At 37.9% G+C, this 17,470-nt stretch overlaps 1 protein-coding gene across 2 annotated transcripts in view; it reads left to right on the plus strand.

Moving 5' to 3' along the window:
* The window catches only part of LYPD6 (LY6/PLAUR domain containing 6), a 58,606-nt gene extending 46,529 nt beyond the window's left edge, over positions 1 to 12,077 (plus strand). For both annotated transcript variants that reach the window (XM_007435565.3, XM_088146538.1), the window contains exons 3-5: positions 3,929 to 4,027; positions 6,430 to 6,560; positions 7,916 to 12,077. In XM_007435565.3, the coding sequence (XP_007435627.1) occupies positions 3,929 to 4,027; positions 6,430 to 6,560; positions 7,916 to 8,077 (392 nt within the window). In that variant the 3' untranslated portion in view covers positions 8,078 to 12,077. The remainder of the gene's footprint in view (positions 1 to 3,928; positions 4,028 to 6,429; positions 6,561 to 7,915) is intronic.
* The last annotated feature ends 5,393 nt before the right edge of the window (positions 12,078 to 17,470 follow it).

A 17,470-nucleotide genomic window follows, 5' to 3' on the forward strand; every position in this document is an offset into this window, starting at 1 on the left:
AAAAGGAGGCAGCAAAGGTCTTCTGCTTCAGCTGTGGTGGCTGGATGCAAAAGGCGAAAGGTTGGTGCGGGGAACTGGGAGAGAAGGCAGCTGGGTGAACAAATGCTTGCTGGCTGGGGCGGGTGAGGCTTCCAGGGGTGGCTGCAGCTTTGCACTGTGCTGTGGCTCAGGGGCTTCTTGCAGTCCCAGAGCCATGGCCAAGAAGCCCCTGAGCCACATTGTTCTGGGACTGCTTGCTGACCTGCAAGGCAGGGTGGCCAAAAGGGCAGAGAAGGGAGGAGATAGGTGGGTGGGGGAAGTTGAAGTGCCCCTGTGGTCATAAGTGTGGGTGGGCTGCCAAATGCCTGAATTTCGATCACATGACTATGGGGGTGCTGCAACAGCCATAACTTTGGGGACCAATCGTATGTCCGTTTTTTCAGCACCATTGTAACTTCAGATGGTCACTGAATGAATGGTTGTAAGTTGAGGACTGTCTGTATTGGCTTCCATAGCTGTAGGTCTTGCCATTCCATAAATAGTGTAGGGCTGTGTCCAACAGTGGCTATCTAGCAACAGAATGGACACCGCTGATGGAATGGTTCTTCCTTCCTTTGCAGCCCCATTAAATAATTTCTGGAGAGTTAAAGGGCCTCCTAAACACTGTTCTCTAGCTTCATGACAGTATTTTCTTTATTTTGGTAAATTATATTTACAATATCAAAATGGAGCAATTTAGTATATATTCCACTCACTTTATTTACATACCTTTCCTTTCCCTCCAGGAGCTCCATATGGCATGCCCAGCGCTCTCCGCTAGCTTTTATCCCACAACAGTAACCTTGTGACTAACCCTAAACTGAGGGATAGTGACTAGCCCAAGGTCACTCAGGGAAGTGCTGATGCTAGTTAGCACCTAACCACTTCACCGTCCTGGCTTTCTTTCAATCTCATTCAGAAGCCATCCTTAAATAAAAGAATCCGAGCTCAGTGTGGGAAGAAATTACGAGAGAGATGGAAGCAGGGACTTCCTGTTGCAGAAGAGCTGGAAGGAAAGAGACTGGTATTTGTGCCATCGTGTTTTCCATAAAATTCTTGAGATTCCAGTGCCACCCCTTGGGCTATAAAAACATAACTGAAGCCTCTGTTGTCCACAGTTATTCCTGTTTAAAATTATAGGATGTCTTACAGTTCTTTGTAGTAACGCAGAATATGCCTTCTTCATACAGCATCAGTAATCTACATAGAAAGAAGTGCAATATAGATGGAAAACATGGTGGGGCATTGCTAGCAGAGCTAAGAGGGGGGAAAAGTTCAAGTACTTTGGCACTAGAATCAAGCTCCTTGACATTAGATTTATAAATATTGGATAAGTTAGGCATCAGAGTTCCACCCTCAGTCTGCCATAAGGGCATACAGCTTCTTTTCATAATTTGTTTGGGAGATACTGGTTCATTCTTAGGTTGTAGGACTGAATTAGGTCCAGGACACCCTTTGTTTATTAGCAATATATGAAGTTGATATAGGCTGCTTGCCAGTGTACAGTCACTGTAAGAGGTTTTCATTTTTCCCATGAGGAAGAAGGTAATCAGACAGGTGGTGCTTTTGTAGAATAGAGTAGCCAACGTCCATGCTTTTGAGTCAATTCCTTTTGAAATAAAAAACAAAACTAGCCCAGCCAAATCTGGCAATTGTCCTATACAGTAATGTACTATTTTCTGTATAAAAAGGTACTGATTAAATGCTTTGTGTTGAGCAAAATGTTTCAGAGATCTTAGTAAAAATTTATGGATCAGTATCTTTGTATATTGCATCTGTGCAAATTCTTCAGTCCCAGTCTTCAAATATTTTTTTCTTAGTATAAGTCAAAACATTCCATTGAGCTATAGCTAGGATTAGCCTAACTGGTAAAATTAACACAGGACTCTTTGTAGATATATCTTTAACCCTTGGCTATCTTAACCTTCAAACGATGTTGATGATTTGATTGTTGATACTTTATTTAGTTTTATTTATGTAATTAACTATCAGTTGGCACTTTTTAAACCGGGAATGGAAAGAATTTGGAGAGCTGAAGCTGGTGAGGGTACTGACAGTGCCCAAAAAATTCATAATGCATACCTAATATTTGTGCTATCTCTCTCCCCATTCTAAGATTAAAAAAAATAATAATTTGAGGCTCTAATGTTATGTATACTCTCTGCTAAGGATACACTGTTTCATCCAGTACTGCTTGTGTTTGAGTAGCTGTGCATAGGAGTGCATGGTATATAGGTGTGTTCTGTGTTTGAAGTTTCATCTGTTGCCTTGAAGGGCTGATAGCAATATCTCTTTCTTGGTCCTGAACATTAACACTGTCAAGATCTCAAGTTTCTCCCTGAATCAAGAGTTGGTTTTCTCTCTAAATCCACTGACGCTTATTGGGCAATTGGTCCATTTGGAATTTTCAGAGGATGTTGTCGCTTTTCCCTCTAAATGACCCAGATGGTCATCAGAGCTTTCCACAAAGCACCCATTTACCAGAAGGTAAATAGATTATCTATTATCTCTACTCTCTCTCAACTCCCAGCATACTCATTACCATTCCACTGTATGTTAACCTCCCCCCACCCCCAATCAGGACAAGTGGAGATGCTTTTAAATAACTGGCCTGCAGCCACCCATCATTTTTTTTAAAAAATTCTAAGAATCCTTACACAAGCTATATGGGGCAGAAGGGCAGTGTGATCAATAAAAATGAAGCCAGAGTTTGGTGCTTTGCTTCCAAACAATCAAGGTTCTCATTTGTTTTTTTTGTTTTTTTTCAGTTAAAATAGCTTGAAAAAGAGGATAAAAAGGGAGCTATCCACAGATACCACATTGTCTTGCACTGCAGTGACAGTACAGTTTTGTTGCATAGATTACTATGATTGGTTTGTGGCCAGTCTTGGTTTTTTCGGTGAGGGGGGTGTCCAGTCCTAGTCACCTGATAGCAAGAAGGCAATGTAAGCAGATTGGATCAAATTTTTCAAAAAGCAGAGGCAGTCAGTGGGTTGAAAAATAAGGCTTGTGTAGAAGTGTTGACGAAAACCGGGGATGTATAGCCAGGAAAAGAGTAGAAAGGAAATGTGTTAGGAGTCTTCAGACATATCTAGGACTCATATCTGGAAGGGTCTGAATAGATTTTCATAGGGTATATAAGGTACAAAAGTATAGGTTTTGGATGAATGTTACAAGAAACCTCTTAATGGCAGAGTGTTATTTGTTTCTACTGGAGCTCCTGTGCCAGTTGACTAGCTGTGCTCATTAATATTTAAAAAGCTCCAAGCGAGGGTGGAAGATAAGCCATGAGTTTGCTATGAAGTATCTTAAGCTATGATTGACCATTAGGCCACATTTTGGAGCCAGTGTGGTATAGTGGTTAATATGCTGGATTATAGTTGGGTAGATCCATGTTCAGGTCCTCTCTCAACCATGAAAACTAATGTGTGGCATCACTCTTAGTCCAACATGCCTCGTAATGTTGTGGGGATAAAACAAGATCCTTGTGTAAGCTCCCTGAGTTTCTATAGAAAAAGCAAGCTATAAACTAACAAAAAAATTTTTTCTTGTATTCGCTCCCCCCACCATCTTTTTTTTCAAAAAATGGTGGAGTGTATGCTGTGAAAATCTTAGTTGACTTCTTCCTCAGAATGTTGATTTAGATGTTAAATATTTTATCTGTCTAAACAAGAATATTGTTTAGACTCTTTCTCTCTCTACACACACACACATACACACAGTGTTTTGGTGAAAAATGGGTTGAACTGAAATTCCAGATTCTCCTGTCAATGATGCTGAACTTGTTTTAGCTATATGAAAGTTCTGTACAGTGAGTTTTATTTCTGTAATATATATGTCCTTTAATATTTTTTTTAAATATTCCAGTTAACTTTGTAATTGATGTCATGGTTGCACCTGCATTTTTCAGCAACTCCATACCCTGGTGGATTCAAATGTTTCACCTGTGAACAAGCAGTAGATAACTATGAATGCAACCAGTGGGCTCCAGATGTATATTGTCCAAGAGGTAAATCAGCTTTATGTTGTCATGAAAGCAGTAAATATGTATCCCCTGTAGTGATGTTTTAAATGTCCCATGCAGATCCTTTGCATTGGCCCAGCCTCTCATCCACCACCCAGGAAGGTTCTGTGACACACATGGCCCTGCCCATATAGACATCCTTATACCCATATCAGTGTTATCTAGGCAGGTGACATGCCATAATCCTTGCATATTTGGGAACATTGATATGTTGCTATGCTTCCTTCACTGTAAGTTGCATAGTTCCATGAAGAATCACTTGCTGTTCACTGATATGTAGCAAGGGATGAGGATGTTTATAGAATATTGAAGGGCACAAATCTATAGTTCCACATGGAACTGGTGTTGTAGGCTCACTGAAACTGTGGTGTGTATCCTAGAATCAAATGAGTTTGCTAGTTTGTTTTATACTCCACTGTTCTGCTCAAGCAGTATTCAAAGTGGCTAACAACAAGTTAAATCATTGTTTAAAAATACTACTAAAATTCATGACAATTTTAGTTTGATTTTACAGATTTATTCAAACAAGATTTTCTGAAATCTGGCAGCACCAATCTTCCATTTGGGATCAAAATAGCATTTACACTGGTCAGCATTACCATGATCTGTGCACAGAGACCAAAGCCATTCTTGTACAGTAGTTCTTTAGACTAGGATGAGAATGTCATGGCCTATCAAAGCACTTTAATTTAAGGCATATAATTATTTAAGTAACTACAGGCACTTGGACTACTTCTTAAACCATGTGCTTCTCATCATAGTCATTGCAGGAGGAGCTCCAGCTGTTGCCTGTTAATAAAATGGGTTAGTTGGAAAAGATGCTACCAGACTCCTCCTGATTTCTTAAACTATTGAAGTTGATGCATGGAGAGCTTTTTTTGCTTTCCCCAGCCTGGTCCCATCCAGATGTGCCTGTTTTAGAATTTTGAAGGCGGCAGCTTGGAGAAGACAGAACAGCTTTTTAGAAGATGTCTGATGTGCTTGGTCAGCCTCATTGTGTATGCTGCTTCAGAAATGCTCATTTCCCCTATTCTACAGTGCAGATTTTGAGGATGGATCAGAAAGAGGAATTAGAGGAAGTTCTAGTGCATGATGATGAACTGTCTTCCTTGAGCCTGGATTCTGCCCTAAGCCTTTACCTTAGATGTTAATATTGCTTACCTTTATTTTATTTGGGTGGAAATCAATAGGGATAGCAACCATGCATGTTAAAAGCTATATAACAAGGGGTTGTTCAGTAAACATAATACATTTAACAGGAACCCTGCTTTCCTAAAACATTTTCCCACTTCCAAAATAGATGGATTGGGATATTGTATTATACCAATGATCATATCAATAACCGATTAGGTTTCCTTGACAGCGTATCTTTTCCAGCTCATGTTTTCATTTCTCATTTGAATTCATTATATAGCTTTTGAAGCTGCCTGCTTTTGCTGATCTTGTGGAGATACACTTTCAATAGTTAAGAGTTTATTAAAACTCCTGTTTTATCTCCTTCGAAAAATACTACAAAGAGAAACCTGTTGCAGTGTGCTATTGCCTGATTGCTATAGTGTACTTATATTGTATTTGAAAGTTAGAACCGGTCAGGTGGAAATGTTGCTCATTTCTTATCTTTGCCATGGAGGGTCCCAAATCATCTTATATCAACAGCTACACACACATATACATATACATGGTTCAATATACTCTGCATCACCAGGGAATTGTATTAGGATTTTTTTTTTTTTTAAATTACAGCAGCTTTTGTTGATGCAAGCCGATGTAAACCTTTTCAGAAAAATGAATTGAAAAATGTTTCTTCCATCTAATACTAGAACTTAGTCTTGCCCTAAATGCAAAACTTTCCTACTTACAGTGCAGAATTAACTTAGCTGAAGCTGCTTTTAAAAGAGGGATGGAAAAAGTCTTCCTATCCACAAAAACCTAATAGAAGAACTCACGACTGTGGAATGATTGTAGTGCTCGCTCTCTTTCTCTTTGTCTCCCAACTTGCTATACAAATCAGACTTGATTCTTGATGACTGCATGGACACATCCATGTAATTTTCTTGGCAATAGTAGTGGTTTTGACTTTCTCCTCTAACCTGCAGCCCTGAGATTTCTTAGTGGCTTCCCAGCCAAATAGTAGCCAGATCAGACCCTACTTGCCTTTTTTGAGTTCATCCATGATGAGCTAGGTGCAGGCACTTTCTGTGATTAAAGGTAAAGTTAATCAAGCTTGATTCCTGTTGACTTCATGGACATGTTGGTGTAGTTCTATTAATTACAGTATGGTTTGCTATCACCTTTCAGGATATTCTTTTCCCATCTAGTTTATAGCCCTGGGATTGCTGTACACAGCTAATTACACTAGAAATAAAGCTTTCTATTTCTCTTGCCAGCCACAAGATACTGCTATTCTCAACATACCCTGGAAGCCAATGGAAAGAGCGTATCAGTTACTAAGCGATGTGTGCCCCTGGAGGATTGTTTGACTACAGGTTGCATAGCTCTCCAGCACAAAGGACTGAAGGTAAAAAGTTGAAATTAATTGGTATAACTCCAATATGCTGGCTCTTTTTCATGCATTGTGAGAAACTATTTTGCAAACATAACTTGAAGTTAGTTGCTTTGTTTGGCATTGTAATTGACTCAAAATTAGGAAGATTTAATGAAAGAAATCATTTGAATTAAGAAAAGTACATAAGCAATGCTGAAGTCATGTAATGGCGAAGATAGGTTTGCTAAAAACTCTGAGTGAATACTGATGACTACCAAGAGGCATCATTTGGAGATGTGAGAAAATGGAAATTCTCAACTCAAGAGCTGATGCAGCAAATATATGTCACTCAGTGGATGTTACTAACAATGCTGTGGGCATAGAGCAGTAAGTTCCTGTTTTGAGTAGTCATCTGAAATAATCCACATGGGTAGAATAATCCACATAAAATATTCCACACACGTAACGTGGTTCATTTATTAGAGCAACTTTCCAGGAGTTCTTGAAGCATTCTCTGTTTTCTCTGAAGTTCATTTTATGGAGCCCTTGCCCCCCTTTCTAAAGATGGAAATGCATGTTATTGAATTTCAAAATGGGCACCCACTGCAGGGGGAACTGGGATTTCCAGCCAATGCTAGAAAATTCATAGAAGAACATTTATATCAGAACAGAATTTAACATTCTTCCATTTTGTCTGGATTCTTCCACAGTCAAGGCTTTTTTTCTTTCCTTCCTGTGATTTAGAAGTTGATAATAAATTAGAAGGGAAAATGTCCCTTCTTCCTCTAGGAATGTAAATGATGATTAAAAGATGGGCAGAACAAGGAGGTGTTTTTAATGCTACACTTAATGCTTTGGGGAAAGACATTCTGAATTTCAAGTAGCTTCTCTAGTATCTTATCGTAAATGTATTACCTTTTTTCCCATAAAGCTTTAAAATGTATAATCTCTGTAATTCATGATTTGATGATATGAAATAGGAGGCTAATTGCCCAGCCCTGCATGGTAGCCACTTGCGAGGGATAGATCACTAAAGATACATCAGTTAAGGGTTAACTGTACCTTCTAATAGCCAGGCTTCCCCCCCCCCCCCCAATTAAAACTGCTTGTGGTTGGATAAGCAAATTTAAATTACAGGTATAGTATGAGAAAAGTGGTCTTAATCTTTTTTTTTTTTAATTCACCAGTTCTCCTTTCTAATTTCCTTCATCTTTACAGCAACCATGCTTTTAGAACCACATGGTCTAGATAAAAAAGGACACTTCTCCATATGACAGCAGTTTTAAATAGCAGCAGTGGATGTTGGGGTATAATGTGTAGCTTGTCTCTGATAGTGAAGTTTCCATCAGTTGTGAAAGAAACTATTTAAGTCTCTCTTCTTTTTCCAGGTTTGCACTTCTTGCTGTGAAGGAAACATCTGCAACTTGACATTACCCAGAAATTCTAGCGATGCCATTTTTGCAACAACAACGCCTATAAATCATACACAGAGACATTGGCAAGATGCATCAGTAATAATGCTGTGTCTCCTCTCACTCTTTGCTACGTAGTCCTTTTTGGATAAATTACCAATTAAACATCAAGGAAAACAGTTGGAGGAAAATATTTATGCACACAAACATGACCTTAATTTAATATATGTTTTTCAATGCTTTTTTTTTTAAGTGACATTTTAAAACAACCTTTTGAATTCCTTTTAGCCTTGGCTGGTTCAAAAGCCATACTTTCTGATCTGTGTCTTTAAAAAAGGGGACTTTTGTTGTAAGTTGAATATTCTGAAGGAAGGTTTTTGTAGTCATTAAAATGGGTGTTTGTTTTTTAAATCATTCTCTATTCTTGTGAAAGGAGTATTTCTAGAAATTGCATACTTAGAATAATGCTAATTGAAAACCAGGGTTTCAAAGTAACACTATTCTTCTATGCAAAAAAGGATTCTAGATAATCATCTTACAGCATTAAACCAATCTTAGCTTGATCATTATATTGGATTGGATCTAGATTTAGTCGTATTTTCACAGACATACTGAAATCACAGCTAAACTCTCCATGATTTTAATAGGGCCTATACTATGACTAGATCTAATCCATATCTTTTAATCAACTATAGAAGATCGATACCCATTTTAGAAAAATCATTTTCGTGCATGGTAAGCAGGCACTTGGTTGTTGCCTTGGAGGTATGAAGATGATAAATGATTTTTCTAAAATGTTTTTACAGCCTTTTTTTATCTGGTAAGAATTTTTATTTTTAAAATGCCTAAGGAGCTATTTTTTTCCCATTTGCTATTTAAATAATCATGCTGATTATTAAAAAGTTTTAAAATGTTATTTAATCTAACCAATTAATAAAATAAGGCTGTAATTCTGTGCCCAGTTGCTGAGAATAAGGCCCATTGAACTCACTCTGTGAGATTGCCAGATCATTCATATGCACTTGGAGTAATTACTGTGGGAGTCCCTGCCATTTACTATTGAACAGACATGCTTAGGAGAGTACTATGCATGATGCAGCCCTATGTCTGATGTGCTTACAGAAGCTTGCCTTTCATTATCTACTCTGCATGCATGCCCATCCTCATTTCCTTTGTGAAGCTCTATGTGTGCATTGGAACCTTGTTGGGGACCTGTGGACCCCAAAATAGGCATATTTCAGTAAGAGTTCCCTGCAACCAGTGTAATAAAGATTTAGGCTTGATCAGAACTTTTGGCATAGAGATTTATTGTGGATGAATGACTTGCATTCAAGAAAGAACTATTTCTAATCCAAACAATACTTGTGCCATCCAGTATGGTTTATTTTACATAGTAGGTCACAGTATTTATATTTGTATAATAGGATTAGGATTACTAACATGTTGTACAGAGTTCCAGTCTTAAGTTACTACAAGGAGTGCTGCTATTGCTGTTCCTGCCATGACCTGTCTGCTTTCTGATCAGTGATGTTCAAGAGCATTTGTTAATGGCCAAGGGGTGGAGGGGAATGGCTGGTAAGGGAGAAATCAGTGATTTATGGTAAAATTAAACCATGGTATAATTTTATGTACAGTGTGCAGTCATGTAATCATACATTACTATGATTTTATGAATTATTTGCTAACATGAATCAGTGGCGATCCAGCATTTTATCAAGTCACAGCACAGATCCATGTTGCAAATTGTGGAGGAAATGGGAAGAAAGAAGAAAATTTAGCTTTACATGGTCTGGACAGATTTTTTAAAGAATTAAAGTAATCATCCATTAGTCTCATATTATATAAATCTAAAAGATATATAAACCAGCCATTTTGTGCTAATATGAATGAAATGATTATTAAAACTTCACAAATTACTGTCTGGTCTGCCATAAAGCAGCCCACCTTTTTCACATTTTTGCAAGAGCCTGAAAAAAGGTTGTGGCTGCTTTAAAGAATTCACTTGTTAAAGTCAATGTGGCTTTAAAGCAGCTGCATCTTTATTTTCAGCTGTGTGTGGAAGCCTGAAGAAAATCAGATTGCTTTAATGAAGAGCTGTAAGGTGCTATGCTAGTGCAAGGTCCAAAACACTTCCGCCAAATCATTTAAAAAAATCTTGCACAGCCCTGCTATGTATTAGTTCTTTTAAGTATCTCAACTGTCTCCCCAATTAAAAGTAAAGGGATGTCTTAGATATCTGTGTTCTTCATGCAAGTCTGATAAAAGGATCAGGGAAGGAGAATGATTTTCAAGCCAGTTTGAGAATCCAAGAATAGCTTTGTTTGATGGGACCAGGCCCATCTTAGATCAGCTTTTGATTTCTCAAGGTTGCTACAGATGCCTCTGGGGTGCTCAGAAACAGGAGATGGAGACTGATCCCTCTCCTGCCACTGTTTTTAAATTTATTTATTTATGCAACTAATAATTTATTTCCATAAAATGGGGAACACTTTTTGAAGTCCCACATCTACTGTAGGGTTAAGAAGCCATTGAAATTAAATGCTCAGCATATATTTAGAGTCAGGTGACCTCTGCCCCCTTTGACTCATTTCTCCCCCTACATTCCTTTCCAGGAGAATTGCCTTTTGCATGTTTCTTCCCACTCAGAGTTTTGTAGGATCAAGTGTATTGATGGCCTACTAGAAAGGCATTTTTCTTTAACAATAATGGCAAGGAATCATAAGACATATTAAATATTCAATTACTCTCATCTCATTAAACCATTAGAATTCTTTCTTGAGATCTGGTGTACAAACAAGTTATAGAATAATCTCAGGTTGCAAAGGGAAGCAAAATTGGAACAGTCCATCTAGCATTGTAGTATATTCAAAATAGCTACCATCAAGTAAAAGAAGTCTGGCTGAAAAGAAGTCATGCCCATCTGCAAGCTGTAGCATCGGACCTGTTTCCAAGTCTGCCCCTCAATTTACCAAAGCAATTATCCATATACCACAACTATTGTATGTGCCAAAAGTTAAAAGTGTGTTCAATAACACTGTTTTAAATCATGCTATCCCAGAAATCTAGACAGTTTTTCTATCTCATGTATTGAAGAAAGAGGTTTGTTGAGCAGTTAGGACTTCTTGCTGCACCTCATTCATTGATCTATCACATGGAGGAAGTTACAAACAGCATCTACGTACCCTTCCCACGGTGTTGTGACTTCCCATGTAGTAGGTTTAGATCATATGAGATGTTTCCACGAATGCAACATCCATTTTGGAGAGATGGCTGGAATTGTAGTGGGGAAATAAGTTGTGATTAGCTCTGCTACAAGTTGTAGTGAGAGAAGATGTCATGTGGTCAAGTTTACTGACTGTGTGTGATATGTAGATCTGCCCTAAATAGAATTCTTTGCAGTAACTGTTCCTCATAAAAGAACAGGCTATAGTTAGTGTAGTACAAGCCGGTTTCCATTTGTGCAGTGGAATTGAACTTCATTCATCTTCCCCCTTGCACATACCTCCAAGTCTGCTCAGTGGAGGGGTGTCTCCCAACCTCTGGAACAGATTTGATGGCTGCACAAACGTGGAGGAAGAGTCTGTCCTGTTTGGGACCCCATTGGATGCAGTCCATTGTATTGTATATCTTGTGAATGCTCTGAAAGGTGGTGGGTATTTCTTGCATGATATAGTCATCTATAACATATTTGGGTGACTCTGGACATCGATTTGGATTAACATTTCTTGTTTAGAAGTAAACATGACAGAATTGTCCTAAAACTGCAGCTATCTGAATGTAGCATACGTTGCCCAGGTTTGTTACTCAGTAACAGTTGAATTCAAACATACGATACTTCTCAGTCTTAATTTGGATTATTACAGTTCAAGTGTGATGTTGTAACTTGTAGACCAAGCATTTGTGTTTCATTATGAATTTAGATGTCTAGGATGGGAAAAATTATTTCTCCCTTCTCCATTCCATTTAATTATCAAAGTGAGAATACCATAAGGGCATGGTAATCTGAAGCCAAATGTGTGCCAAATTTTCTGGTTATTCTGCTGTTTTTGTCTTTGTTTTGTTTTTGGTACTCTTGTGAATGTTTCCTGTGTAAATAACAATCTCAGTTGTTAACGTTGTTGTAAATTTTGTACATTCTATAAATGACTTAAAATTTTCATGGTTTGAATGATCTTTTTTTCCCCTTTCCCATCACTACATTTTTTGGGCCACTTCCAGTTGATGGTGAAGTTCCAAGCTGTCTCCCTTGGCAAACATGCAAGCTGTTGATATGTCCCAGCTTCCTCCTGTTACAATCCCAAGTTTTTTGTCCAGTGGGAAATTCCATGTGCAAACAGCAAATTTCAGTGCCAGAGCAGCAGTTTTAGATTGCTGTGTTACACGAGGCACTCTGTATAGACATGAGAGAGGACGCTGTGCCTGCTGGCTTCTGCTATACCAACATGATGACTGGGTGCCAGAATAGGTTAAAGGGGACCAACCATAGCTACATAGGTAGTTGCTGTTACTGCCTAGAGTCATACAGAGTGGGGTGGTCTATAAATCAAGATGGGGGGGGGACTGTGATATTGAGATGGTGTAAGGGGAAATGAAATGTTATCTTGGTATTTCAAGATTAGAGAGCCAGTTTGGTGTACCGGTTAAGGCACCAGGCTAGAAACCAGGAGACCATGAATTCTAGTTCCACTTTAGGCACAAAGCCAGTTGGGTGACCTTGGGCCAGTCCCTCTCCCTCAGCCCTAGGAAAAAGACAACGGTAAATCACTTCCGAAATATTGCCAAGAAAACTGCAGGGACTTAACTCAAAAGCACAAAAACTACATTTCAAGATTAAAACCATATAACAGATTGCAAAAGAAGTGATAGATTACTTCAAAGAGGTGAATTTGTTTGAAATACATGTCACACAGGAAAAGGAAAACTTGAGGTATCTTAATTTTGAGAAGGAATACACTCTCTTAAGATATTCTGCCTCAGGCAAAGCTAACCAGTGGGCAAGGGCATTTGGGATATGGGCAGTGGTTAGCCCTGGCCTACCAACTATGAAGGGGTTTGTAAAAGTATAGTTTAGTATTTGAAATCATCAGACTGATTTATGCTTTTCATTAATGACAGTAAAACTCATCAAAATAAAATCCCAATACCAATTAAAGTATTTTAATTAATTAATTAATTAATAATTGATCAAATTTGTATGTTGCCTGACTCTCAATGATTCTGGCTTCTGCTTTCAATAGACAAAAAGCAAAGGAGAAAATAATGTCAATATAGAATCTTATATATTTATTTTTATTGCTTTTTAATTAATAACGAAAAAAGTACAAAACACAATGATGATAATGATGGAGATACATTGTCAAAGAGAAAAAAACAAGTGCTTTACAAAAAAGTGAAAGAAGTACAACAAAGAAAAAAGTATATGTCATTATAACAGTAAATAGTTATAATTATATATATACTTATGCAAATATTCAAGTATGTATATATTTCTAATACATTTATATGACTATCATTTTTTGAATCTACTGTATTTCGCATAAATGAGTCCCGTATTTCATTATACGTGTCTGTACAAAGTCTTTGTCTAAAGGCAATCTTCTCGTAGGTGGCAAGTGTAATCAGGTCTTCAATCCATTGAGTGAATGGGGCCATACATTTATCTTTCCAATGCTGCAATATCAGTCTTTTAGCCATAGTAAGGGTACAGAGAATCCATTTATGTTGTCTAGTTGTCAAGTTCCATATACTAGGTATGTAATTCAGGAGATTATCCACTGAAAATTTTAGCTTTTGTCGCAGTCACTTTTATATGGTCCGCTACTTTCTCCCAAAACCTGGTAAGTATAGGACATTGTAAAATCATGTTTTAAAGAAGCACTATCTTTATTACATCTCCAAAAAAATGCTGTCTTAGACAATCCTTTACTATACAAACATAATGGAGGCCTATAAATTCTAAATATTTTTGTTGTATAAGTCGAGGTTTAAGGTCCATTGACACTTTTGTTATAGAAGTTAAAATACTCTCCCATTGTCTAGGCAATATAGAAACTTCTAATTCTTTATTCCACTCATCTTTTAGCATCTCGATATCAAATTGATTTATTGGTAGCAAATATCTATAAAAAGTAATAGTTGTTTTTTTTTAGTTTTAAAGGATTTAACAAGTTGTTCAAGTATTTCAGGTGTCTCAGAAGCTGAAAATGCTGCTGGTCCAAACAGTGTTGTTAATAGATGTTGTAGCTGTAAATATTGCCATTAGTTTACATTTGATATATGATATTTATCTCTTAACACAGGATATGTTAAAAATTCATCTTCATCTATCAATTGGTCCAAAGTTAATATCCCCACTTCCATCAAATTTTTCCATATTGCCATCTTTTCCCCAATTTTTAATGTTGGGTTTCTCCATGAAGTCAATTTAACATGGGATTGAATCTTTTTTTATTAGACATTACAAGCTTTCTAACTGACATAATTGTTTCCAGAGATACTAGAGTTCTATTGTATTTAGATCCTAATGCTATCCATCCAACCAAAGGTGCTATAGATGTATACTCCAAAACTGATGTCAATATAGAATCCTGGGTGGGGAAAAAAACCCAGAGGGGGACTCTAATGATCTAGCTACCTTTAGTTAGGGATGGGAGACAATTTTCAGAACAGTATTGAAAGTAGCAGCCTTTTCTGGGGGAAGAGTTCTGAGGTTTTGCAAGGTGTGTTGGTATATTCTGAATTCTATCCAGAGCATGACTCTAGATCTATTCAAAAACAACTCATGCAACTTAAAATGTTCACTGCCAAACTGTCACCATCCCTCACTTGTAAAGTTAATGCATAACACATAGTTAATGAAAAATGCCCAAAAGCAAGCAGATGTGAAATGGATTATTGTCTTGCCCTTGACTGCCCACAGGTCGGCCTTAATTCAGCATTGCAATGCTAAAATTGTAAAAAGCAGAGAGCTGGTCCATTCACAGCCTAAAAGAATGGCTAATTAATGGTGCACCAGAGCCAAGATTGACAAATTATTAAATAACCACAAATTGAAAGGAAATGGATGGTCCATGCATGTGCATGCACACCCCCAAAAAACACAGAACAGGCCCTATAAAATTAAACTAAACATGGACCTTATCTTTTGCATTACTATCTTTCCCAATATTGTCAGAGAGGATGTGCAGTTTATCTGGGCTACCACATCTGGACTGCAAAAATCCAGACTGCAAGATGGCATCTCTTTGCCCAGGCCTTTGGCAAGGGTGATTGAAGGCCCCTTTAGGTGGTGTGGATTTCTTTTTGCCCCTGTCCGGTTTGCTGTCTTTTATTTCTTGTTCTTGCTTACTATTACATTGTTTTAATTCCTTTTAATGTTGTTTACTTGTGAACCACCCAGGGTTGTTGGAGGTCGGATGGTATACAAATTTAAATCATCATCATCATCATCATCATCTCTTTGTTGCCAGCTAGTGGTCATCTGGATTTTTGTAGCCTAAACGTAGCCGTAGTTTTTATGAAACAAGACTATTGTTCAAGATTACTGATCTAACCATTACAGGTGACATAATTTCTTAATATTTTGCTTCCCAGCTGACCTGTAAAATGTTTCAAATCACAAAGTGTGAGCCGTACAGTTTAAAAAGCCACCCCTTTAAAAATATTGTATGGATTAAAATGAGACCTTAAATCTGTTCTACAAAGGAAACAGCTGCTTAAAGTAACTCATGAGTGCAGGAGTTCCACAAACGAGAAGCACTTCTAAGAAAGTTCTGCTTACCGATTCTGTAGATGATGCTGATCTTCACACAGGTTTGTAAGGGTGGGGGCAATGCAAGATCCTGGCTCCAAACAGTTAATGCATGAAACTGGGTTGGCACACTAACAGGCAGTCAATTCTGTTGATGTGAGAACAGTGAAACGTGGACCATTTGCTGAATTCACCCAAGCCTCTGTGTTAACTTATTGTATATTATTGGAAATTATCATACCTCATATGGTCAACAATAATGCCTATTTTTTCTACAACCAAATTAATAATAATTGTAATAATAGAAACAAAATGTTGTTTCTAAACTCTTTAGATTGAAATTTAGAACAACAAAATAGCAAAGTACAAATAACAGGAGACAAATTCCCACAAGTCATAGGCAGCCTTGTGTCTACCAAGGAAAATGCTGAAGGAGACTTTCTGAGAAATGGTGTCTGGCATGGGAACTAGGACCTAACACAGGAAAAAAAAAAAACATCCTTATTTACTCATTTGTCTAATTTGTGGTCACTGGGAATTCTGGAGGGGCCTCCAGATCATTTTAAGAAATAGGAACATTTAGCTATTCAGTTAAAGTTGCCAGGCTCTTAGAGTTCTATATTTTTGCATTGTGGTGTATAAAAGTCTCTTTAGCTACATGAACCATTCCTATACATGACTAGTCAGAAGGAAGTCCCATTAGGTTCAACTGGGGCCTGAGGCTAGAACAGCAGACCTAAATTGAAACCATGAAGGCATTCAGAGAGAGAGTGTTTCCTGTCTCTCCTTCAATGTATTGCCACTATACTGCCCCCCTCCCCCGTAAAACCTTTGTGAACTACTAAGAGTTGTGAGCTCTGTTGGTATATAGAAATTCAATACACAAACCCTTCTGGAAGTAGAGCAAGATTGGGCATATTGGACACAGCCCAGAGTGGAAAGATAAAACCTTTAATAGGTTTATTTTAACAAATTAAATGAGGGAAAGTGATGAAACAGAAGTTTTCTTCTATCTTCTGCAGGAGCTGCCCCCTTCTTGCAGGTAGAGTCCCCACCCCCACCCCCCGACTCTCAGATATCTGCAACAGTAGGAAGATGGTGAGGAGCTGTGCCTTGTGCAAATCATCCTGTGTTAACCTATCTATAATTCTTTTTAGCACTTCAGCTTGTAGATGACTGGGACACGCTGCCACTTTGGAATTCCCATGTATGATCCTGTCTTTCCTGATCTTCCTCTTTTTCTATGATGCAGACTTGTGGGAGGATAGCCTGGAGTTCCTATGCTCAGAAACCACCTTGTTTTTAAAAATAAAAACTAAAAGCATGAACACAACCCGCAGGAGTTAGATAATGTATCTGATAATTTACCTTTATACTTGCCTGGCTAAGTTTCAAGTTTTACGGGAGAGGATTGTCTCAAACTCTCTTCTCTATTCATTATGCAACTTCTCAGTTGTGCCAGTTCATTCCTAGGTTAGTAAAGGGGTAACTAATGTTGAACTTGCTATTATTTCACTGCTGCATCCAAAGCACTTCTTCCAAATCTCTTTTTAAATGTCACAGCCCTATTCTCTAATGGGCACTCAGTGGCAATCCTGGGTTTGTTACTGTGTAGCCTGCAAAGTGGTCCTCAGTGAACTGTAAATCCATCAGTTTTAGGCGAGGAAGGAAGGAAGGAACCAATTCACCTACCTACCTACCTTCTGGAGAAAGGACAAAAACTGGACAAAAAGGAAATAAACCCTTCTGCTGTTGCTCTCCCAGCAACTGGTATTTAGGGA

The sequence above is a fragment of the Python bivittatus genome, unplaced genomic scaffold, assembly GCF_059951505.1.
Source record: "Python bivittatus isolate LINGU-HERP-01145 unplaced genomic scaffold, Pbiv_v1 ctg000480_np1212, whole genome shotgun sequence".
Taxonomy (NCBI): Eukaryota; Metazoa; Chordata; class Lepidosauria; order Squamata; family Pythonidae; genus Python; species Python bivittatus.